This window comes from Sus scrofa, chromosome 7 (assembly GCF_054392235.1).
Source record: "Sus scrofa isolate SSC_HxYL_T2T_F1_AM1 chromosome 7, Sscrofa_HxYL_maternal_Yorkshire_Landrace_v2.0, whole genome shotgun sequence".
Taxonomy (NCBI): Eukaryota; Metazoa; Chordata; class Mammalia; order Artiodactyla; family Suidae; genus Sus; species Sus scrofa.
The window spans coordinates 114,674,485-114,700,211 of NC_139389.1; the positions used below are offsets into that span (position 1 = coordinate 114,674,485).

Here is a 25,727-nt window from a genome sequence, read left to right on the forward strand (position 1 = left end):
TTTTTTTGTCTTTTGTCTTTTTGTTGTTGTTGTTGTTGCTATTTCTTGGGCCACTCCCGCGGCACATGGAGGTTCCCAGGCTAGGGGTTGAATCGGAGCTGTAGCCCCTGGCCTACGCCAGAGGCACAGCAACGCAGGATCCGAGCCGCGTCTGCAACCTACACCACAGCTCACGGCAACACCGGATCGTTAACCCACTGAGCAAGGGCAGGTACCGAACCAGCAACCTCATGGTTCCTAGTCGGATTCGTTAACCGCTGCGCCACGACGGGAACTCCTGACTCTTAAGTTTTCAAAAGCAGTCATACTGCATAAATGCCGTGAGTCATGAAAATCTGGTAGAAGATGGAGGTACTTATCAAGTAAGCAAACATACTTCATGAAAAGGGGTTTTCTAAAGAATGCTTTAAGAGATTACAAGGACTTGCGGATCCCCCTAAGCAAAATAATTTTCAATCATTATGATTACACAGTTTTATTAGAAATTCATTAGAGAAATTCAAGTGGTATTGCACAAGGCTTGGAGGAAGATAACAAAATCACTAGAATTGTAAGTATAATCAATGGAACGAAAGTCACAATGGCTGGATGGTCTTGCCTTCAGTATTTAGACAGTAACCTAATCATCTTTACCTGTCATAGTAAAAACAACACAAGCAGGAAGAGTACATGGACAACAAATCAGCTTGAATTTAAAATAAAAAATAGACCTATCCCATGAAAATTAATCATGGAAGACAGAATGGTATTTGAACACAGTGATCACACTTCCTTGCAATTCAACTTGCTTTAAAAAAAAAATGAATGAAGAAGAGCAAGAAGGCAAAGGAGTAAGAGGTCACACTCACCTTCTCCCACAAACACATAAAAAAAACACACCCACATGTAAAATGACTCACAGAGAACATCAACTGAATGCTGGCAGAAGAACCTATACCTCCAAGAAGGGCAAGAAACTCTGAAAACACAGCTGGAAAGCAACCATTTAAATAAGCCAGCATACAGATATAAATATGAAGATGTTAAAAAAAAAAAGACATCAAAATCATACAATGTGGGGAAGGAAAGTAAGAAAATCTAGATTCTCTTTTTTTATTTTAATGATGTGTTTGAGCCTATATGATTATCAGACTAAAGCAAGCAGGTAGAGGAAGCTGTTAACATATTTAAAAGACAGGGCAACCACAAATCAAAACTGAACATTACATTCACAAAAAACGGAAAAAAAAAAAGTATTTAGGCATAAAATAAATGGAAAGCATCCAACCAAAAAAAGAAGAAAAGAGAAACATAGAATCAACTGGAAAACAAGGTTTAAAATGGCAATAAATGCATATCTATCAATAATCACCTTAAATGTCAATGGACTGAATGCCCGAATCAAAAGACACACAATGGCAGATTGGATAAAAAAGCAAAAACCTTCAATCTGCTGTCTACAAGAAACTCACCTTAGGGCAAAGGACATATAAAGATTGAAACTGAGGGGATGGGAAAAGATATTTAATGCCAACAGACAAGACAGGAAAGCAGGAGTTGCAATATTCATATCAGACAAAACAGACATTAAAACAAAGGCCATAAAGAAAGACAAAGAAGGACACTATTTAATGGTTACAGGATGATTTAAGAAGAGGATATTACAATCATCCACATATATGCCCGAATATAGAAGCACCCAGATACCTACAACAAATACTAACAGAAATATAAGGAGAAAGTGATGGGAATACAATCATAGTAGGAGACTTTAACACCCCACTCACATCCATGGACAGATCCTCTAGACAGAAAATCAATAAGGCAACAGAGATCCGAAAGGACACAATACAAAAGTTAGACATAATCGACATTTTCAGGACATTACATCCAAAAACATCAGAATACACATTCTTCTCAAGTGCAGATGGAACATTCTCAAGAATTGATCACATACTGAAGCACAAAGCTAACCTCAACAAATTTATGAGTATAGACATTGGAGTTCCCGTAGTGGCTCAGTGATTAACAAATCCGACTAGGAACCATGAAGTTACGGGTTCGATCCCCGGCCTTGCTCAGTGGGTTAAGGATGTGGCGTTACCGTGAGCTACAGTGTAGGTCACAGACATGGCTCAGATCTGGCATTGCCATGGCTGTGGAGTAGGCTGGCGTCTACAGCACCAGTTGGACACCTAGCCTGGGAACCTCCATATGCCACAGGTGCAACCCTAGAAGAGACAAAAAAAAAGAGTATAGAAATTATTTCAAGTATCTTCTCTGACCACAATGGAATGAAACTAGAAATCAATCACAGGAAAAGAAATAAGAAAAAACTGACTACATGGAGATTAAACAACGTGCTGCTAAAAAACCAATGGGTCAATGAGGAAATCAAGACGGAAATTAAAAAATACCTTGAGCAAACGATAATGAAAACACAGACATTCAAAATCTATGGGATGCCGAAAAAGCAGTGCTCAGAGGGAAACTCATAGCAATACAGGCCTTCCTCAAAAAAAAAAAAAAAAAGAAAATTCTCAAATAGACAACTTAACCCACCACTTAAATGAATCAGAAAAGAACAAACAAAACCCTGAAGTTCACAGAAGGAAGGAAATCATAAAGATCAGAGAGGAAATCAATAAAATAGAGATGCAAAAAATAATAGAAAAAGATCAATAAAACTAAGAGCTAGTTCTTTTAAAAGGTAAACAAAATTCACAAACCTCTGGCAAGACTCACCAAGGAGAGGAGGGAAAAAACTGAAATAAATAAAATAAGAAATGGAAAAGGAGAAGTCATAACAGATACTATAGAAATACAAAAAAAAACATTAGAGAATACTATCAACGATTGTATGCCAACAAATTTGACAACGTAAACAGCTTTCTAGATACTTACAGACTGCCAAAACTGAATCAAAAAGAAATAGATCACTAAAAATGAAATTTAATATGTCATAAAAACATTCCCTACAAATAGAAGTCCAGGTCCAGATGGCTTCACAGGTGAATTCTATCAAACATACAAAGAGGAACTTATATCCATCCTCCTTAAACTTTTTCAAAAGATTGAAGAAGAAGGAACACTCCCAAAGACATTCTAAGATGCCACCATCATCCTAATTCCAAAACCAGACAAAGATAACACCAAAAAAGAAAACTACAGGCCAATATCTTTGATGGCTATAAATGCAAAAATTCTCAACAAAATTTTAGCCAACCCAAATCCAACAATATATTAAAAAGATCATACATTATGATTAGGTGGGATTCATCCCAGGTTCACAAGGATGGTTCAACATATACAAATCAATCAATGTCATATACCACATTATCAAAAGAAAAGTCAAAAACCACATGATCATTTCAATAGATGGAGAAAAAAGCATTTGACAAAGTCCAACATTCAGTCAGTATAAAAACTCTTACCAAAGTGGGTATAGAGTGAACATTCCTTAACATAATAAAAGCCATTTATGGCAAACCCCCAGCAAATATAATACTCAATGGAGAAAAGCTGAAAGCCTTCCCACTAAAATCTGAAACAAGACAAGGATGCCCACTCTCACCACTTATATTCAACATAGTATTAGAAGTCCAAGCCATAGCAATCAGACAAAGGAAATAAAAGGCATCCAAATAGAAAGAGAAGAAGTAAAACTGTCACTGTATGCAAATGACATGATACTACATATGGAAAACCCTAAGGACTCAACTCAAAAACTACCTGAACTTATCAACAAATTCAGCAAAGTAGCATGATGTAAGATTAACATTCATGAGTTCCCATCATGGCGCAGTGGTTAACGAATCTGACTAGGAACCATGAGGTTGCGGGTTCGATCCCTGGCCTTGTTCAGTGGGTTAAGGATCCAGCATTGCCGTGAGCTGTGCTGTAGGGTGCAGACGCGGCTCGGATCCTGCATTGCTGTGGCTCTGGCATAGGCCGGTGGCTACAGCTCCGATTAGACCCCTAGCCGGGGAAACTCCATATGCCACAGGAACGGCCCAAGAAATGGCAAAAAGACAAAAAAAAAAAAAAAAAAAGATTAACATTCAGAAATCAGTTACATTTCTGTATACTAACAATGAAACATTAGAAAAGTAATACAAAAATACACTACCTTTTAAAATTGCAACTAAAAAAATCAAATACCTGGGAATACACTTGACCAAGGAGGTAAAAGACTTATATGCTGAGAACTATAAAACATTACTCAAGGAAATTAAAGAATATGTAAAGAAATGGAAAGATTTCCCATGCTCCTGGGTTGGAAAAATTAATATTGTTAAAATGGCCATACCACCCAAAGCAATCTACAGAGTCAATGCAATCCCTATCAAATTACCCATGACATTTTTCACAGAACTAGAACAAACAATCCAGAAATTTATATGGAACCATAAAAGACCCAGAATTGGCAAAGCAATCCTGAGGAACAAAAACCAAGCAGGAGGCATAACTCTCCCAGACTTCAGGCAATATTACAAGGCCATAGTCATCAAGACAGTGTGGTACTGGTACCAAAACAGACATACAGACCAATGGAGCAGAAGAGACAACCCAGAAATAAACCCAGACACCTATGGTCAACTAATCTTTGACAAAGAAGGCAAGAACAGAAAATGGGAAAAAGACAGTCTTTCCAGCAAGTGGTGCTTGGAAACCTGGACAGCTGCATGCAAATCAGTGAAACTAGAACACACCCTTACACCATGCACAAAAATAAACACAAAATGGCTGAAAGACTTAAATATAAGACAAGACACCATCAGACTCCTAGAAGAGAACATAATTTAAACTTTCTCTAACATCTACCTTACAAATGTTTTCTCAGGTCAGTCTACCAAAGCAACAGAAATAAAAGGAAAAATAAACCAATGAGACCTAAACAAATAGACAAGTTTTGCACAGCAAAGGAAACCAAAATGAAAACAAAAAGACAACTTACAGAATGGGAGAAAATAGTTTCAAATGATGCAACTGATAAGGGCTTAATCTCTAAAATATACAAAAAACTTATACAACTCAGTAGCAAAAAAATCAACAACCCAACTGAAAAATGGGCACAAGACCTGAATAATTTCTCCAAAGAAGATATACAGATGGCCAAAAAGCACATGAAAAAAATGTCCAACACCAGTGATTATTAGACAAATGCAGATCAAAACTACCAGGAGATTCCACCTCACACCAGTCAGAATGGCCATCATTAATAAGTCCACAAATAACAAATGCTGGAGAGGGTGGGAAAAAAAGGGAACCCTTCTGTACTGCTGATGGGCATGTAAGCCGATACGACCACTATGCAGAACAGTATGAAGGTATCTTATAAAACTATATATAGAACTACCGCATGACTCAGCAACCCCACTCTTGGGACAAAACTTTCCTTTAAAAAAGACACGTGCACAGCATGTTCATTGCAGCACTATTCACAACAGCCAAGACATGGGAACAACCCAAATGTCCATGGACAGATAGTTGGACTAGGAAGATGTGGTATATGTACACAATGGAATACTACTCAGCCATTAAAAAGAACAAAATAATGCCATTTGTAGCAACATGGATGGAACTAGAGACTCTCATCCTGAGTGAAGTAAGTCAGAAAGAGAAAGACAAATTTATGATATCACTTATATCTTGAATCTAACATACAGCACAAATGAACCTTTCCACAGAAAAGAAAATCATGGACTTGGAGAATAGACTTGTGGTTGCCAAGGGGGAGGGGGAGGGAGTGGGATGGATTGGGAACTGGAGGTTAACAGATGGAGACTATTGCCTTTGGAATGGATTAGCAATGAGATCCTGCTGTGTAACACTGGGAACTATGTCTAGTCATTTCTGATGGAGCATGATAATGTGAGAAAAAAGAATCTATGCATGTAGGTGTAACTGGGTCACCATGCTGTACAGTACAAAATTGACAGAACACTATAAACCAGCTATAATGGAAAAAAATAAAAATCATTATATAAAAAAAAAGAATGAAATACTCTCTGCACAAAAGAGAGTCTTTTCACAACCTGTCTTCTGGCCTTCTCTACAACCTTCTCTCCATCCTTTCCAATCCCCCTCGTACTTAAACTAATTGTGGCTTCTCAAGAATGCCTACATATGTCTCCTTTGATTACATATGATCTGAACAATTCTGCTTGAAATTGAACTATTTTAAAATGGAGCTGGTAGACAAGAGACAGCGTTCACATTCATGAATACATCATCCTGGTCTGAATCTCACCTTTGAAAACTTAGGAGCTGAATTTTCTTTTTGATACTCTGATTTGACTTATCTTTCAGCAGTAGAGTACATTAAGCTCACAAGAGACCAATGTACAAACTAGAATGCTATTCAATTAACTTCTTAGTTTACAATGAGAACCATAAATGCCATATGGATCAGAATGCTCATGTCAGCATAACCAGCATATTTTCTCCCTGTAGACCAATCTAGATGCAAAGGCAAATTATAATCAGAATGTTGTTTAATGAACAGGATATCAGGGCAATGGGAGTTTGCTTCATGATACAATGTTTAAATGGCATCATGCTAATGGCAGTCTGGCATGTCCATCTACACATCAGGAATTTCATATAACAAGAGTGTTCCATTATCTTGGGTAGTGTTTGGATAGAGCTGAAACTGAAACATATCTTGCTAACTTTCTCCTTTGTCCACACTCATTTTCTGTTCAAATACTCCTTCCTGCAGTCAGGAGGCATCTCTTTAAATATAACGATAGCTTCATGAAGTCTTGCTCTCATCTAAGAGCCTTTCTGAAAAATTAACATCCTGGCTCTGAATAACTGATAATTTTATAGTTTTCTTACTAAAAAGCAACCTGTCAAGTCCCTACGTGAGGACACTTGGCTCTGTATTGTTGTTATGTACCTACCCAGCTATAATTCTTACCCTTCAAAGTCTATCCTTCAAGGCCCAGTCTTCTTTCTTTCCTGATCTCACAATATAAAATGTTCCCATTGTATGTTACGTATACCATAGGTTTTTTTTTAATGCATTACGTAATTTAATTATTAGGTTTTATACCTATCTCCCTTAATAAACTGCTAAGTTCAGGAGACCACAAAACATGTTTATAGTCAACTTTAAACTCCTTCGCCTTTGCTGAATAAGTGATTTAAACATATTTTGAAGACTCAAATTCAACACTGTAAAGATCATTTCATCAATTACCATGGAGATATATATACTCAAAGGCTACTGAGGTGTTCTAGGTTTCCTCTATACAAACAGGTCTCCAGACAAATATAGGCCTGTAGTATTCTCACTGATGTGATATTAATTAAGAAAATTCTCTATCGGGGTACTGACATACTTAGAGGACATCTATTCACATTCTAAATCCACACAAATCACAATGATGTTCTAATTTTTCTTTCTCTTTTCCCCCACAGCCATCTTTCTTTTCCACTATCACTTTTCTGTGCTCTTATTACTTATTAAAAAGAACACAAAATGACTTCCACATTTTGATATTCATAACAATATGTCAATATTGTCAGAAAGGCTCTGTAAGTTCAATTACTTCAGCAAAGACCAAAAATTTCATTATCTACTTCACTATCCTCTGAGAGTTAGCATGCCATGTCCAATCTCCCTTTGAAGCAAAAGGCTTAGAGCTATAAACTCACATGAACATTAGAGATCTGTGGGTCCAACTAGCTGTTCTTTAAGGAACCCCTTCTTTGACATTTCTGACAGATGGTCTTCCAGCCCCTACATGACCAGCTCAGGTTTCAAGGAAAAGAGTATTTGACAAAACTGCACAGTCTTTGCATTAGTCTAAGTACTATACTAAAAAATTAAAATAAAAGAATCCTCCACCCTACTAAATCCTCTAATGTTCCAGGTAAAGGTTCCTGTTCTTTTATTTAACTTTGTTTCAGCTACCACACCATACTGGTTCTCCATCCTTTCTGCATGTACTCCAAGATTTTTCATTTTGTACTTAAGCAATTGGAATTTGATTTATTCACTCATTCTACAATTTTTTTTTATGGAAGGCCTACTGTGGCAGGACATTCTTCTGAGTGGTAGGGATAGAGTAAGTGAGATAAGGCTACTACTCTCAGAGAGCCAACAGATTTCTCCACGAAATTTTAACACTTCTGTTCTTCTCACTTGAGAATATCAATTTGAACACTAATTATGGCACCCAAAGAATTAGCTGTTTCTTTCAGTTTCATGTTTCAGAAACAGCTCTACCAATGAAGCAAGCACAGCTAATTCTGTAGGAGGGTGTTAAACTGGCTGACATTAATTTGATCATTCATCTAACTTGGGGGTGTACAGGTTTATAAAAGTAGATGATAATATTTAGGTACATACTATTATGGCTATTCCCTGGTCTTCTAATGAAATCAAGAGGGAGCAATAATTCTACAAGATTAATAAAAAGCTATCATTGGGAGTTCCCGTCGTGGCGCAGTGGTTAACGAATCCGACTAGGAACCATGAGGTTGCAGGTTCAGTCCCTGCCCTTGCTCAGTGGGTTAAGGATCCGGCGTTGCCGTGAGCTGTGGTGTAGGTTGCAGACGCGGCTCGGATCCAGCGTTGCTATGGCTCTGGCGTAGGCCGGTGACTACAGCTCCGATTAGACCCCTAGCCTGGGAATCTCCATATGCCATGGCAGCGGCTTAAGAAATAGCAAAAAGACAAAAAAAAAAAAAAAAAAAAAAAGCTGTCATTGAAAACTGCAGCCCACCTACTTCTCAAGGCAGAGCCTCCTGCCTGCCCACTTGCACCTCTCACAAGCATCCTATTGTAATAAATCTATTTCTTGCCTAAAATAAGAAAAGAAAAAAAAAGCTACCATATATCTAGAGAACCAGAAGTAAGACAAGGTATTTCAGAGACTGTTTAGCGATATGGAAACAGTCTAACTTCAATATTTCACTGTAAATGGATACAGATGCTGGGGTCTTGGGAATATAAGGAGGGATAAGGGGTGTAGGAAAGATAAAGCTGACCATAGGAGTCTATAGGGAGTCTATATGATCCAAGAAAAAGGATATCCTAGATTATGACCAAGTTTGAGAAGGAACTACAGAAAACAAAACCAACTTTTAAATCTTACAAATGTGGAAACCAAAGTTCAGGCAAAGTAACCTGATTAAAGTCAAAGAGCCAACGACCCATAAACTGAGAGTCCCCTGACTCTCTTACTAGTGCTCTCTACTGAAATGCTAGGTTGAATTCTTAAAACTAGAATTCAGAAAGCCAGTGCGAAAATCTCAGAAAAGTTATCAGTTGGTCAGGTAGGGACTCACAATGCAGTCATAAAATAGAAAGAACAACTCAAAAAAATATTTCAAAACGCACACAATATCCTAAACTTTTCAGGGCTATACCTCTCCTCTACATTGGAGATGTACCTTGTATACATATAAAATCAGATTTTAGTTAAAAACTATAACTAATACCCTACTAAACAAGGTACAGTTCTACTATCAAGACAGCAAAGATTTCATGAAGTTTCCATTTCAGGAAAGAAAAGGCTAACACTGCTGACATTTGTATCCAAAGGGAAACAAAAACCATATTGCTCACAATGTTATCATACATATGTGCACATGTGCGCACACACACACACACACACACACACACACACACACACAAATTACAGGTTCATTGATTAAGCCTCTTAACAAAGGATAAGAAATGCTCCTCTAATTACGTTTGTGTTTCAGTATGCTCTTTACAACTCAGAACATTTACTTTCCCAAAGGCTGTAAAGATTACAAGGAGACATGATTTTAACAAAAAAAGAACAACTTTAATAAAACTAGAGCATGTCCAAAATGTTATCTTCTTGGTAAAAGCTTATGAAATTCCTTTAATGTCTTAAGATTCCAGAAAAACCACTTAATTTCCAATATGGTTATTACATAAAATGAAAACAGTTTTTCACACATCTTAAGAGAAACATTACAGCAAATAGAGCACAATCACACAATTAAAGAAATCATTAATATACAAAGTTAATGTTTTTCTTTTGCTGAAAACTAACTTGAATAAATGTGCAATATTTTAGCCTCAAGACAATCTATAATATAATGAGCAAGGGGTGGGGGAGAGATAGGGTAAAAGGTAAAAAGAAATCAAACAATGTTAATTTAATGAAATTTAATCTAATACAGTGTAATTCAAACTTAGAAGCATGGCATGTTGAAACTATAGACCTGCACACATGACATAAAAAGTTTTGAAAAAGAATTTTCTGCAACTCAAGATAACTGTTATGCCTAAGCCTTAAATCCAGGACACTAACATTACAAGGCAAATTATTAAACCATCCTGGACAAAAAATTGGATCTGTCTGGAAGCCATTTATGTCACTCTCTAAAGAAGGCTCACATTACTTCTGCCAACAGAGTTGACTCAGCTGCAGGAAGTTAAGATACAATATGAAATGCCAACCAAGGCAGAAGCTGCAGCAAAACTGAAAAAGAAGGATCTACTATGGATATTATAGGAAATCTGAAAAGAGTTTATTCTGGAAAATTACTACACCGCAGTTCAAAGTGACTTGCAAAACAGCCAATAAATAAATAAATAAAGCATTAATTGCTATCACTTATAATTTTTTTTTTTTTTTTTTGTCTTTTGTCTTTTTGTTGTTGTTGTTGTTGCTATTTCTTTGGGCCGCTCCCGCGGCATATGGAGGTTCCCAGGCTAGGGGTTGAATCGGAGCTGTAGCCACCGGCCTACGCCAGAGCCACAGCAACGCTGGATCCGAGCCGCGTCTGCAACCTACACCACAGCTCACGGCAACGCCGGATCCTTAACCCACTGAGCAAGGGCAGGGACCGAACCCGCAACCTCATGGTTCCTAGTCGGATTCGTTAACCACTGCGCCACGACGGGAACTCCACTTGTAATTATTTTTTCCAAACATTTCTTTAAAAAAAAAAAAAGATCTTGGAGTTCCCGTCATGGCGCAGTGGTTAATGAATCCGACTAGGAACCATGAGGTTGCGGGTTCGATCTCTCGCCTTGCTCAGCAGGTTAAGGATCCGGCGTCACCGTGAGCTGTGGTGTAGGTTGCAGACGCAGCTTGGATCCCCCGTTACTGTGGCTCTGGCGAAGGCCGGTGACTACAGCTCCGATTTGACCCCTAGCCTGGAAACATCCATATGCCGCGGGAAGTGGCCCTTGAGAAGACAAAAAGACAAAAAAAAAAAAAAAAAAAAAAAAAAAACTTACATGATGGTAGATTTCTTAAATTCAAAGTACTCCTAGATATTAAACCCTTAGATTGGAATAAAAAAATAAAAAAATCACAAAGCAACAACAATTCTAAAATCAATAGTTCAGATCAGTTTGAAAAAGTCTCTGTGAATTCAATCTAAGCATATCCTTTGCCCTCTGAGAATCCAACACTATCGGGAATAAAAAAGACAAAGGAAAATCATAAATTGCACTGTTTTACTTGTTACAAAAGTCCAATAATATGCACCTCTTCCTCATCCACGTGAATATTACAATAGGTAACCTGAGTTCTTGGGAATTATAGGTGTTCCTTGTCTCTATTCCTGTGGCACTTCACACAAGCTTTTGCTGTGTGAAAACAAAAACACTAACTAGAAAAGATACATGCACCCCTATGTTCATCATAGCTTTATTTACAACAGACAAGATATGGAAACAATCTACATGCCCATCAACAGATAAGTGGATAAAAAAGATGTGTGTGTGTGTGTGCGCACATGTGTATATGTACACAAAATATAATACTTCTCAGCCATTTAAAGAAAAAAAAAGGATGAAACCTTGTTATTTACAACAATATGGATGGACCTTGAAGGTATTATGCTAAGTGAAACAAGTCAGGCAGAAAAAGGAAAAAACCTGATTTCATTCCTACATGGAATATAAAAAAACAAACAAAATAAATGAACAAGCAAAAGCAAACACACAGATTCAGAGAACAGAGTAGTAGTTAACACAGGGGTAAGGGAAGGGGGTAGGGCAAAATCGGTAAGGGGGACCCAAATGTAGGGCAACAGATGGTGTGCATGCTGCAGTGTATATAGAAGTAGAAATAAAAACCAATGTTACCTCAGTAAAAAGTAAATTAAAAAAAAAGAAAAAAAATCTCAGCACCTAATAGTGTCTCATATAGCAGTCAATTGATAAATCTTATTGGAACATAAATATCTTTTTACATTCCATTCATTCCACAAGTGTTTTATTTATTTATTTTTTGCCCTTTTTTGGTGTTGCTTTTTTTTTTTTTAGAGCCACACCCAAGGCATGTGGAGGCTGCCAGGCTAAGTGTCCAATTGGAGCTGTAACCACCAGCCTACGCCAGATCCACAGCAATGTGGGATCCGAGCCATGTCTGCAGCCTATACCACAGCTCAAGGCAATGCCAGATCCTTAACCCACTGAGCGAGGCCAGGGATCATGGATCAGGCCTCATGGATGCTAGTTGGGCTAGTTAACTGCTGAGCCATGATAGGAACTCCCCGCAGTGCTTTATTTTTGTTTTTAGTGTGTTCTGTACATGCAAAGCACAATAGACCCCAACTATATAACAATGGAAAAAAAACCCAAATCTCTTAAACCCAAATTACTTCTTATATTTCAGTAAGTTTGTTTTTGTAATATATTAGTAAAATCATTGAGGGCAAGTATCTTATCTGTAGCAGGTTATTATAACCATCAAGGCAAGTTGACATCTCAAAATTAAGAGCACTGCCAGTGTTAAGAAGTAATCAGACACAGAATGAATTTTAAGGATAGAGCCAATAAGACCTTCAATGAGTTACTCATAGGTCTACATGTGAGAAAATAGATAGTTCTTCATATATATTTAGTAAGCAAAAGAACACTGCAATTCTTACTAGAATATTAAAATCAAAATGCTACTGTTCTGTGAGTTAGATATACATTTCCTTCTCCTCTATAAGTAGATGTTTTATGCTATTTCCTTCAAAGGAGGGGAAGAAATTATGATTCATAGTTTGTAAGAGTAAGAACTAAGAGCATTAGTAAAACAGTAGTTGCTGAAAAAAGTAATGGCACAATTAGAAAACTGGATATACGATTTGACGCATGTTAAAACCTGAGTGTGGCTTTCCAAACTATAAACTGATCTTAGGCAGGCTTAGGAATCGTATCCATAACACAGAAGTCAAAAATGGAAATTCAGATTTAAACTTCTAAACCCATTTATGGAAAATCATCCTTGCCTCAGGCTTTTCAGTATCTTTTTTTAGGAGACTACCGAAGAAATACAAAGATCATTGGCAGCACAATCAAAAAGATGTTAGGATATGTATGATATATTCCTAGAAATTAACATTCCAAGCTGGAAACAAAACAGCTCTAAAGGGTATTTTATGCATTCATTAAGTTTTAGGATCATTTTGTAATTATTACATGTTTCTCTTACGTCAATGCCTGCAAATAGAAATAACATTAGTTACTTAAAATCAGCCACTTTTGATGAATTTCTATTTCTAAAACAAAATATGGACAAAGAAACAAACAACTAGAGTTTCAAATTATGCATTTGGAACGAACATTGTTTAATTTTCAAAAGAAAAAAATGCATCATTCATCTCCAGAAAAATGTTTATGAGCTTACAGTGTCTTTAAAACCATCAGGATATCTTCTTCTCCTCTTTCTTTTCCCTTTCGATGCTTAATCATGAACTTATTCATATGAAACAATATGGGGGGAAAAGGTTAAAAAGAAATTTACAAATAAAATAGCTCATATATATATATATGTAAGTACTTTCTAGTTATTGGTTTTTCCTAAAATTTACAGAATATTGCTTGTTCAACATTAAATGACAAAATGGATTGAGTCAATAACTTTAAACAGTGATGAAAAAAAAAAAAACCCTCAATGAAAACAAACCTGAACATTCATTTCATGTTCCCTTTAAGGGTCTAACAAAGCAAGCTAGGACTGCTTAATATCCAGCAAAGCACTAACTAACATGCAATAGAGAACTTTCACATGACCTATTTCTCTTGGCTTTACACGTCACAGCCAATTACAGGCACCATTACTTAGTCTAACTCCAACACTATGGGCAGCACTCACAGTTTCACAAGCAAATGAAATCAATCTAACAATACAGGATTTTAAAGGAAAGTGCCCAACAGGACTTTCTCAAAGGCTTGTAGCTATCAATCACTCAGCAAGTTAAAGACTAAATCCCTCAAAAATACCAAGTTCAAATCAGGAGTCATAAAGACATAAACTTTGACTTCCCTCCTTAAATTAATTTAAATTCAACCTCTTTAATTATAACTGGTCTTCGCCAATAGAAAAAGTTTGAAAATGGTTACACCACATTTGGGTTCCAGTCTGGAAAGCAGAGACCAAAAGTCCTGCTATACATCTTTCTGTCTTGCCCCTCTCTCTGCCACAGCTGAATGTACAACTGGCCTCACCTCACCCTCACCTCCACCCCAGTGCAGAGTCACTTGATCTTTGCATTCTAAACTTGTTTAACATCTGGCAGAGTGTTTCGTAGATGGTAAACACTCTGATGTTTCTATCAATTCCCTGTAAAAGTAAGGACTACTCTGGAGTTAACGACTATCAGGGATTTAATTAAAAGCACTTTATAAATGACAAATGCAAAATTAATAATTTACCTTTAATTTGACCATTTGATTGTTATTTTCATTGTTGTTATTTTTTGTTGTTGTTATTTTTAAGATGAGAGAAACCTGACAGGAAATTACTCAGAGTAACCTAGTTAGTGTTTAAAGTATCTGGTTTAAGTCCAAATAAATATGTGATAGCTACTGTTTTATTCTACTCACACAATTTAAAATAGACCGAGCACCAAAGAAAGAGCATAGTCTGTCTAAAAATGGCCTAAAGTGTAAACATTAAAATAAATACTAGAAGTCAACAGCTCATTTGCTTCTATTTCTTTCTCATACTTCCAGAAAAAAAAAAATTGAAATCAGAGAATTCTCCCTGCTACTATCAAAGAGTGCTTAGCAAAAAACGTGAAACTGTGATTCTGCAAAGTAGTCAACATAACAGACATCTGATAATCACATGTATATTTCCACATCGTGAAAAATGGCAATCCTAAACAGATGGTCACATTAGAAACAAAACACAAAATTAAACAACACTGATTCATTTTTTCCAGCTACAGATATCTTTTATGTGGAAATATCAGGCTTTAATTAGACTTTTCTAACAAAATCATTGATGACTACTATTCCAAAATTTTGTCAGACTAAAAAAAAAAAAAAAAGAGAGAGAGGATATGTTAAACTGTTGAATATAATAATCCTAAATTTAAGTTCAACACTAAAAGTTCAATGAAAAGACACAAATGTGAGTCATTTTACTGGCAGTAAATAAAGGAAAAAATACAAGGAATCTTACTCATATCCTGTTTCCACCACTAGCTATGCAATGTTGGGCAAGTCACTATACTACACTCTCAAACTCAGTTTCCAGCATCTGTAAAAATGGGCATCACAATTACACTTGCAAATGTGAATTATAATTACCTTTTTTTTTAAAGAGACACATTTTGCATAAGAAAATTATTGCCTAAATGTCTTCATCCAACATGGTCATAGCTTTAAATATGCTGCTAGGTGTCACTTCAAAAATGATTTAAATAAAGGATTTCATGAGAAGGAACAAAAATACATTCCTACAAATCCTAGTCTATTCAACACTTAAGTTCCTGTGAACTGCCAACAGGCTTAGATGTCTCACAATTTGTCCCCTGTTTCATTGCAGCTATTCCCATCTCCCAAAATAACTAATAAGAGAAAAAGCCTTCTAAAGAAAATTCAGTCTAACTACAGAAATAAACAAGTATTATACGGGATAGCTAAGTATTGCAGAAACCTATATAATCTATATACTGGCCAATCTAAATACTAAAAGGTTATAGAAACCCTTTTGATTAGAAATCCCTTCAATCCATGAGGATCCATTTATCAAGATCACTGCATTGCTTAGATGGCAGAAATTTCTGAGATGTAAGTCATAGGCTTTGTTTCACTAAAAGCATATTTTTCCTGTTTTCTTGCTTTGATTTCCCCTAGTCTGGCCAACACACACACACACACACACACACACACACACACACACACACACACTCTTCACTCACAGAGAGAGAGAATGAATGTTTATGTGGATATATGTGTGTATACATATATATCCATAGGTTACCCATATTTCTTTATCTACATGTAAACATTACACATTTGTATACACAAATATCTCTTTATCAACAATATACTTATCAATTACCTACTGAGTGTCAGGCTCTGCGCCTGGTCTTGGGAATAGAAAAACGAGATTTGGTTCCTGTCTTCAAATTGCAAACATAATTACAAAACTGTCCACCTGTTTGGTTTACTTGCACACATGCCTTCAACATCATCTAGTTATAGAACTGCCAGCTCTTGTAACATCAGCACCTTCTTTGTGGACCCTCATCTCAAGTGATTCAACACAATCTGGCTCTAAACTTCCAATCAGTATAGTCCTAAAGTAAGTCTTACTCCCAGTTCCCAGGCCCTTAATCCTTTATTAGGTAATCAACCAATACTTGCTGATTGGTTTACCGCTTGGTTGAACCATTAATTGGTATCTATTTGGTAACATAACAATAACAAAATAATGGCAGCTGCTCAATGATAGCTTATCAGGTATCAGATACTCTGTCAAGCAGTTCATATACGTTTTTATAACTAATTCTGTAATAGAGGCATTATATTTAAGGATAATATAACTGAGTTTTAAGCAATTTGCCTTAAGCCACACAGCAAGCAAATGAGTTATACTCAAAGCTCTACCCATAGCCACTACTGCTACACTACCTCCCAAAGAGAAAGGACCCATCTGTAGGCGGCTTGACCCAAAGAAATTTTGATTCACAGCTAACTATACTAAAAGAACAGGTCAACACAAACAGCTAAGTCAATCAAAAGTATTTAACAATCATGTACACAAAAAAATTATTACAGAAAAGCATGACATAAGAACCAAACTGCAACATGTATCAAGACTGCAGGCTTAAATTTAGCAGCTTAAGCACATTTAATGATAAATTCAAACTAACTACATTTTATTTCCTTGATTTTATTAACTACTAGAAAGGTTAAAAATATGTAAAAAATACAGTGAATTCTGCAAAAAACAAAAAAAGGAAAATATGAGCAAGGCATTACGAAAATTCCTTCTGAGGTTTATGAAGAGTTTTATGATCCCCTCCACCCAGTGATAGTTCCTTCATCACATATATTAATTAACAACACTTGCCAAGTAGAGGTTTCACTTGGCCAAGTCTACAGTGCCTTATACTTTTATCCATATGTTAACAGTCTTTTTTATATTTGACTTCTAACACACTAGAATGCAAATCCTTTTAGGACCTTGGTAAAGAAACAAAGCAAATTTAAATATTTTGTCTTCTATTCTTAGTTGACTTTTTGCCACAAAAGTAGTGACTCTCTCTCTAAAAGCCCCTAGCATTCTACCCAATGCCTGCTATATAGGAGACACCCTGCAAAATGTACATATCTACTGACAGAAAAGCAGTAAGCCTGCTGGGGATGTTCCACGGCTGCCAATCTTCTTAAGCTTCTGTCTCAGCAACTGCAAAAATGAGCATAATAGCTTCGATTTCAAAAGTTACTATGAACATTAAAAGTGTCTTACACACAGTGACCACTTAACTCTCATATATATTTTTTGAACCTCAGTTTCTTCACAGGTTAAAAGAGATCAATAAAATCAAACCCAAAGAGTTTTGAGAATTAAATGAATACACATACATATTATCAGGTGGCACAAATACTCGACTTAGAGTAGGTCTTCAATAAGCCATAATTCCTTTCTTTGCTACCTTGCCTCTAAATGCCAATTTTAAGATCCAGAAGAAATTTAAAATCAAAAGTATTAGAAGGTTACTAGTTGGTTGAAAGAATAAAAATCACAGCATTCTAATAAATGTCTATGACTTTTTCTGGCACCAATACAACTCTCCTATGAAAGCCTGCAATTAGCATTTATTAATACATAAACTATGCTCTAGAAGAAATTCAAATAAGTATTTTAAATTACAATTCATTCACGTTTTTACCTTTTCTTCTAGTTGGTCCTTCAAGCACTGATATTTTAGCTTCAGTTTTTTGTTCTCATTTTCATTCTGGGTTAATTCCTCTGTCAGCCTGTCATACTGTGACTTCAACTTCTCTAGCTGACAACGCTGGACTTTAGCCATATTTTTATCTTCTAAGCTTTCTGCCTGAGGAAAAAAAAAGGAGAAAAGAGAAAGTCCACTGGCCACAGCCAAACTGTACACAAAACAAATTCCACATTGTATCAGTGGGCAATTATGTCAGAATTTTGCTACCTCTAAGCTTTTGCAAATACATGCAAAGGAAATGTTCTTTGCATGTGTTCAATCACTTGTTAGCACTCACTGAGCGCCTACTAAGAAGGGAAAAGTACTGTGCTAGGTACTGAAGATAACAGGCATGAACCGTAAAAGAGAGAGAGGCAAAAATCAATTTCGACAATAAATAAGAAGTGTTTAATAAAGGTGCAAGCAGGGGAACATACAACTCAAAGGTGGGACACTAACTGCTGAGAGGGAAGGGTTATTATAGAAATGTCCCTAAAAGGACACACTCTGGGATAATACTGCCTGTTCCATTTCCTCATCTATAAAAGGAGCTTAACAATATTCCTACACAAGCAACTTTGTTTAAAAAAAAGTGTCCTTTTTATACAATGTAATTATTAATACCACTCTTATGGAGCTAAAAAGATTATGAATCGTAGCAGCCAAAAAGCCACAAATAATATGAAAAAGAGTTTACCAGTCATTATTTTACTACCAATGGTGCAATAAACTACCTGGTTTTCATTCATTATATATAACCAGAATCAGCTTTAAAAGGGGGGGGGGGGCTAATCTGTGAATGGGATTCAATTAAGAATTTGCCAGGTGTGTGAACCTAGAGACTTCTAAAATAACATGTGAATAGTGACTATATGTTGTCGGGCGCTGCTATAAGACCTTTTTGTATAATTTTTCCTCATTTTGTCCTCATCGCAACCTGACTAGGAAGATACTGTAACTGTCTCCCTTTTTTTGAAACTGAAGCAGAATGACACTAGCAATTTACCCAAAAGTGTACAGCGAGTAATGCAGAGCCAGGGATTTGAACCAAGAATTCTCTCTACTGTGCATGCTTTTAACTACTCTGATTCACTGCCTTTAAAATGTATGTATAATCATAAGGTTTTCAAAACCAGCTGGGTGCAACCTGCAATGGTAACTAGTCACACCAGCTCAGAGACTTTCAGGAATCAAATGTGTTTAACAGTTCCTAACTCTGTCGTCTCCAGTGATGTTATTTGATAGCTTGAAATCAGCCAAGCGGAGAGTTTCTACACCACTGAACTTGGCAAATGCTACAAATCAGGGTTCCCCCCCTTTACCCCTGGAGAATCTATTGTAAAACTTTTACCAGCACACTAATGCCTAACTTTGATGAAGAAAAATTACTTCTTGTTTTGATTTTATTTTTACATTCACATTTCATTTTAGGGTTTACATAGTGCTTTTAGGGTTTACGCATAAAAACCCTGTCAAAGAGAAAGACGTTATTGTTTCCATTTTACTGATAAGGTATAAAAAAGTTAGGTAGCTTGACCAAGATCATATGGCCAGCAAAGAGCAAAAATATAGAATTCTCCTCTTGGTCTGTCAATTCCAATAAAGGGTCTACAAAATGATTTCTGTTGAAATCATCAAGAGGTGATAACCCAACATCCTTCAAATATTAAAAGCAGCTAGAATATTTCATTAAAATGTTAAATTTAAAGATAAGCACGAGAAGCGTAGGTCTAAATGGGGAAAAATATAATTTGTGCAGAGAAAAAAATATATGGGTATATATTAGCACTTATCAGACCCAGAAAAAGATAAATAACAGTGAAGCCAAAAGATGAAGGAATATAACACTTACAGAGCTATTTATCTAATGCCCTCTCATACATAACTCAGTATACTAAATCTTTGATGATGACAATTAACAACTCTTTTTAATTCATATAAATAAATCAAAAGTACAGGACTATATTAGTAAAATAGCATGAAGTGGAGTCGTTCCTTTGGGTAACTTATTCCATTTAAAAGGTTAAGTGTGGAGTTCCCATCATGGCACAGCAGAATCGAATCCAACTAGGAACCATGAGGTTGTGGGTTCGATCTCTGGTCTTGCTCAATAGGTTAAGGATCCAGTGTTGCTGTGAGCTGTGGTGTATAGGTTACAGACGCAGCTTGGATCTGGCATTGCTGTGGCTGTGGCGTAGGTGGGCAGCTGTAGTTTCAATTAGACCTCTAGCCTGGGAACCTCCATATGCCATGGATGTGGCCATAAATAAATAAAGAATAAATAAATAGAAAGTGCTGGGCTCTCATGATCTCTGGTTCATTAAGCTGATACTCTGCTTTTGCACTACATTAAACAGTGACTGAAACATTCCTCCCCATTTAAGCCTCCCAAATTAAAAAAAAAAAACCAACTAAATTTTTCAGAGAATCTACAGAATTGTTCTAAACCATATCTTCCCTATATATAAGTAATTTCTTAAAGCTTTATTGTCACCTCACTATACATGAATACAAAGTACTTGCTAAAGAAAGGATGAGCAAATCAACTTTCCCACATTACAGAGAGAAATCCAAACCAGAAAGATTACAAAGCAGGTCAGGACCAAATCCTCTGACTTCTAGCTTTCTAAACATTCCAACCCAGTGTCCACAGACCATGTTCTCCATGTCTCGAATATAATGCTAGACACCATAAGAGGAAACAAAAATGGCTAAGACCTGCTGCCTGCCCATCTGGAGACAGATGAACACACAACAAATAAAGCAGGATAAGGCAATCTAAGCATGCTGTTCTGGTGGCACCAACAAACAGCTATGCAAACAAAAAGCATCAAGAGATTTATCCCAACCTCAGTTGAGATGTATTCCAACTTCAGAGTCCATACAAGAAGTGAAAAATTAATTGGGCCTTGGAAAATTAGGCAGTATTTTTCCTTCTGCAGACTGAGGGAAAAGACAATCCCAATGAAGAGCAAGCAGTGAAAAGGATGTGTGGGAAATGGGTGTGTATTTGTATGAGCACAGTTGGGGAGCACAAAAGGTTACAAATGTGAACAGCTCAGGTGGGACCGTATCATGAGACTTTGTTTCAGAGAAAGTAATGGTTTTTGAAGATTTGTGAGCAAGAAGTAACATACTCTGGCCATTATTTTGAAAAAGGCAATCAATCTGGTGGTATCTGAAGGTTGAAAGGGAGAAGCTGGGGGTAGAAAAGGAAACTAAGAGGGAGAAGGGAGGCTACTCAGAGCTGTGTCTCCATACTCCAAATCAGCAGTTTGCATCCTGCAATTTACCATGACACATGATATGCTGTTCAAATGTCAGTGCATCCAAGAGTAAATGCAGCTTCTGACAAGCAGGCTGTGCCTCGTGACTTCATTGCCCTCTCAAGAAAGCATATTACAATGTGCAAATGGTATTCTTATACAGGTGATCTTAGGTATGTAATAACTTATTAAAGGATTACTGTCTCCTCTGAAACTCCTGCTTCACACAACCTAAATAGTGGTGATGAGAGGCAAAATATATAGGTCAGAAATAGTGAGAAGAAAAGGAGTGGGTAGTTTCAACCACATTCCCAAGAAAACTGCAAGTTCCTTGAAAGAACTATTTCTCAAGCCATGACCTAACAAATCATTACTTACTCATCCTCTTGCTAACATCCCACCTTCCTTCGAGATTTACACTATTCCTCATTGACTCTGCCTCCCTTGGTGGCAGCAGGTGACCTCTTCACTGAGGTTTTTGCCATGTGATCAATTAATGCCTTCACAACAGCATCATAAATACCCAAATATCTATCCCACAAACTAACATCAAAGTTATTTGACCTATTCTATTCCAACTACATTCACCCTCATTCCACATAGGCAACCCACTGCATTACCACTCCTTGGACCTTAACTCTGAAAATGTCAACTCTAATATAAGAATTCCAACCAAATTAGCAATCTGTGATCACAGATTCCTTTCCTTCCACTCTGTCATCCCTTGCGCATGATACTTTTTTCAAGAGCAGCCACGTGGCAGTACATTATGTGCTCCCAGACTGGCCTCATGCAGTTTATACTGGCCTCATGCAGTTTATACAGCAGTCTTCGCCACCATAAATAACTTACTTCACTGTTGCTCTGTTCTTCTTCAAGGGAAGAAAGAGAGTATCAGACAAGATTCACATCAGCAATCCTAGTCCATCCTGGCCAATTTATGCAAGCTTACTTTTCTTTCAAAACCTTCAGTGAAAGATATACCTTTGCCTCCTACTAAATTCTACCCACTCTGTTTTTGATCCAGCCCCTCACATCTCCTCATGGACCTTCTCCACCCATCTGTGACCAATGGAATGAACAGTTCTTCAGTTCTTGTAGCCTGTCTGCCACATTGACAGTCCTGACTATACCTTTCATAAAATGTCCTGCAGGGCTTCGAAGCTACCATTCTCCTCTGGTTCTCCCCCCTACTTCACACATCGTCCTTAATTTTTATTTGCTAGAAATTCTCCATTCTTCTCTTAAACACTGGAGTGATTTAGAATTTCATCTTCTTTCTCCTTACATAATGTCATCCAAAATCCTATGATTTCAACTACCAACAATGGATTATTGTCTCCCAAACATTTAACTTTAATCTCAACTACCTCCTCAACTTCTAACCCCTTATGTACAAAATTGTTCTACCTGGACTTTTACAGTTAGGCTTAAGGTCCCTTCTACCTCACTCAACACACACAAAAAAACAACAAAAAAAAACCTGCTACAAATCTGCTATTCTGTCTATATTATCCATCTTTACAAATAGCCTCATTATCCAACTACTCACTCAAATCTATTCCTAGTCAACCTTGATTCTAAACCTTCTCCAGTACCACAATGTGGTTAGGAAATCAAGATAAGCACTTGATTATCTGAGTTCAAACCCTGTCTCTACTACTCTACAGCTGTAGGACCTTGGGCAGGTTACTTAACTTTCTATGTCTCACCAGAGAAAAATTAGTACCATATAATCTGCAGGGATGATATGGGTATTAAGTGAGTAACACGTGTAAAGTTCTTACAGTAATAAAACCAGCACAGACTAAATGCTGAAAAAGGTCTGCTAGTATTATTATTGTTGTCACAGCCAATCAATTTATGATATGTATTTTATTTATTCTCTTTATGATAAGCTCGCCTCCATATCTCTGGTGTTACTTTTATTTATGTCTTCATCAACTCTGAAAAACTACTCTGCCATATTTCACCAATATCAAGACATATTTTTTCATATTTTACCTTCTGTCTTAGGATATTGTCTTACAGGTGATATAGCAAGTCATGTCTTCATAGGCAGTATTTTTTTTTCTTAGTTGCACACAACAATGATGCATCTTTCAATTGATGGGTGTCTTAGGTTCCATGAAATAAAGGCCTCTTATCTATTCTTTCAGCCTCAATTCTGCTCTGCCCACCCCATTTAAATGATCTCAAATCTGCTACTGCCAGTCATACATATAGCAGTGGAGAAGAATTCATAAAACAGCTGAACACATTCTATAAATGGCAACTATTTCAAATAATTTCTTCTTTTATCATAAACATTTTTATGGTAAACGCATTTCAAGGAATTTTGAGAAAAAAAATTATAATTAATCTTCAAAGATTTAAATCCCTGTATTCACCTATTCAACAGATATTTATAATGTTCCAGGAACTGGGTACTAGGGATATAGCTGTAAACAAAAGGAAATCAAATCCCAATCCTCATAGAGTTTTCATATTAGTAAAGGGAGAAAAAATAAATAATGTGGAATCTATACCATATGATGATGAGTACTATGGAGAAAAACTAAAGCAGGAAGGAGGGACAGATTTACCACACTCCTGACAATCATGTTGTGAAATGATTCTCCTGCATGGTGATAAGTGCTACCATCATTAGATTCTAGAAGTATTTCCCCAAATGCAAGATCTCAGTTATCCATTTACCCAGGCTACTCTGATTTGGAAAAGAAGGGGTAAATGTCAAAAAGCCTTGCGTTTACCAAATCCATAGGCTGATCCACTTTAGTTACCATACTAATAAGGACCACAGTTATAGCTCCTACGGCCTTGACAAGTCTTTGCTTTTTATATTTTAGGAGATCATAAATGCTGAATGAGGGCATGTTTCAGGTCCACAACTTACTGCCACCTCTGTCTTTCTTAAACTCCCCAAATAGCTAAATGTTCTTTTTAAAGGGCTTCAGTGCTCTGAAATAGGTGCTCCCAGGTGGCTGCTATAACTCATTTCAACCTGGCCGAAGAGCATGAATAAGCCTCTTTATTGTTAGTTTTATCTTTCCTTCAGTGCCTGGGAATACAGATTGATCTCTAAAAGTTTATGCTTTGTTAACTTCATGAGCCACCAGAAAATTTCCTCTAGTATCATCAGGATAATTCAGCGCAGGTACCTTCAGTGTCCTAATATGACTCTCAGCCTCACTCTTTTCTTTCTTGAAGTGCTTCATCAGCTCCTGGATATTTTGTTCATGTTTACTTTTTACACTCTGCAGTGAGGATGTGAGATCTTCCAGCTCCCTCTGGTGAACATCTCTTTCTAGCTTTAACTGTGTGATGATTGTAGCTGTTTCTTCATCTTTAGATTTTGCCTGTGTCTTGAGGTCAGAAAGGTTCTTAAGAACCTCTTTCCTGGCTTTCTGTTCCTCCGACAATTTATTTGCAAGATCTGCCCGAATGGCACTCAAGTCTTTGATGGCCTCCTGCATCTCAAGAAGTTGAGCTTTGTCCTTGGCCTGGCTCTTCTTTAGCTCTGCAATTTCTTCCTCCAGGTGAGCTTTGTCAACTTTCATCTGGCTTTGAATCTTACTCTGCTTTTTCAATTCACCTTCCAGCCTATGGATGGTATCCAGGGAATCCTTGACTTCTAGTTCAAGGTCAGCTTGATGAGACTTAACATCATTTAGCTTCTGCTCCTTACAGTGAAGCTCCTCCTCTTGAAGGGCACGCTTGGTTAACACATCATTCAATTCTTTTCGAAGATTCTCTATTTGTTGTAATGCTGCATAAAGCTGGCTTTTCAATTCATCCTTTTCTTTTAGAATCTATCAAGTTAGGGACAGAAAACAAAAATTACTGTAAAATTCACCACAGACACTGCCAGAAGACAAAATAAAGTTTCTTCTCCACAAGGAAAAGAAAAATTTATCAAATAATACCTTGTTTTTCTAGTTTTTAATGAAAAATACTTTTGGGGCCAGAAAAAGGAAGAAAAATACAATTACTCTGAGGTAGCACCATACTGAAACACATTTCAGATTTTTGTCCCAAAACATATCAATCCAAGATCATAAATAATTATTTAAATATAAGATAAAATTGAGCAAATGAATGGGGGGAAAAATGCCATTTAAGGATGGGGGAGGGAGTGGGATGGACAGGGAGTTTGGGGTTGGTGGTACATACTATAACATTTGGAATAGATGGGCAAAGGGCTCCTACTGTACAGCACAGGGAACTGGTGTGATTGGGTCACTTGGCTGTACAACAGAAACTGAAGAAATATTGTAAATCAACTATATTTTAATAACAAAAGAT

General features: G+C 36.8%; 1 protein-coding gene and 1 long non-coding RNA gene across 28 annotated transcripts in view; both read right to left on the minus strand.

Moving 5' to 3' along the window:
• Positions 1-25,727, minus strand: part of CEP128 (centrosomal protein 128) — a 414,256-nt gene that overhangs the window by 243,961 nt on the left and 144,568 nt on the right. For all 27 annotated transcript variants that reach the window (XR_014811239.1, XM_084969948.1, XM_084969954.1 and 24 more), the window contains 2 exons: positions 24,584-25,234; positions 18,112-18,276 (listed from right to left, as the gene is read on the minus strand). Coding sequence is in view for 26 of the 27 variants with exons in the window: in XM_084969948.1 (XP_084826074.1) it covers positions 18,112-18,276; positions 24,584-25,234 (816 nt within the window). In the remaining variant the exon portion in view is untranslated. The remainder of the gene's footprint in view (positions 1-18,111; positions 18,277-24,583; positions 25,235-25,727) is intronic.
• Positions 7,383-16,732, minus strand: LOC146401868 (uncharacterized). Its single transcript, XR_014811244.1, has 2 exons — positions 10,888-16,732; positions 7,383-10,588 (listed from the first exon to the last, which is right to left on the minus strand). It is a non-coding gene; the product is annotated as an uncharacterized LOC146401868 (long non-coding RNA).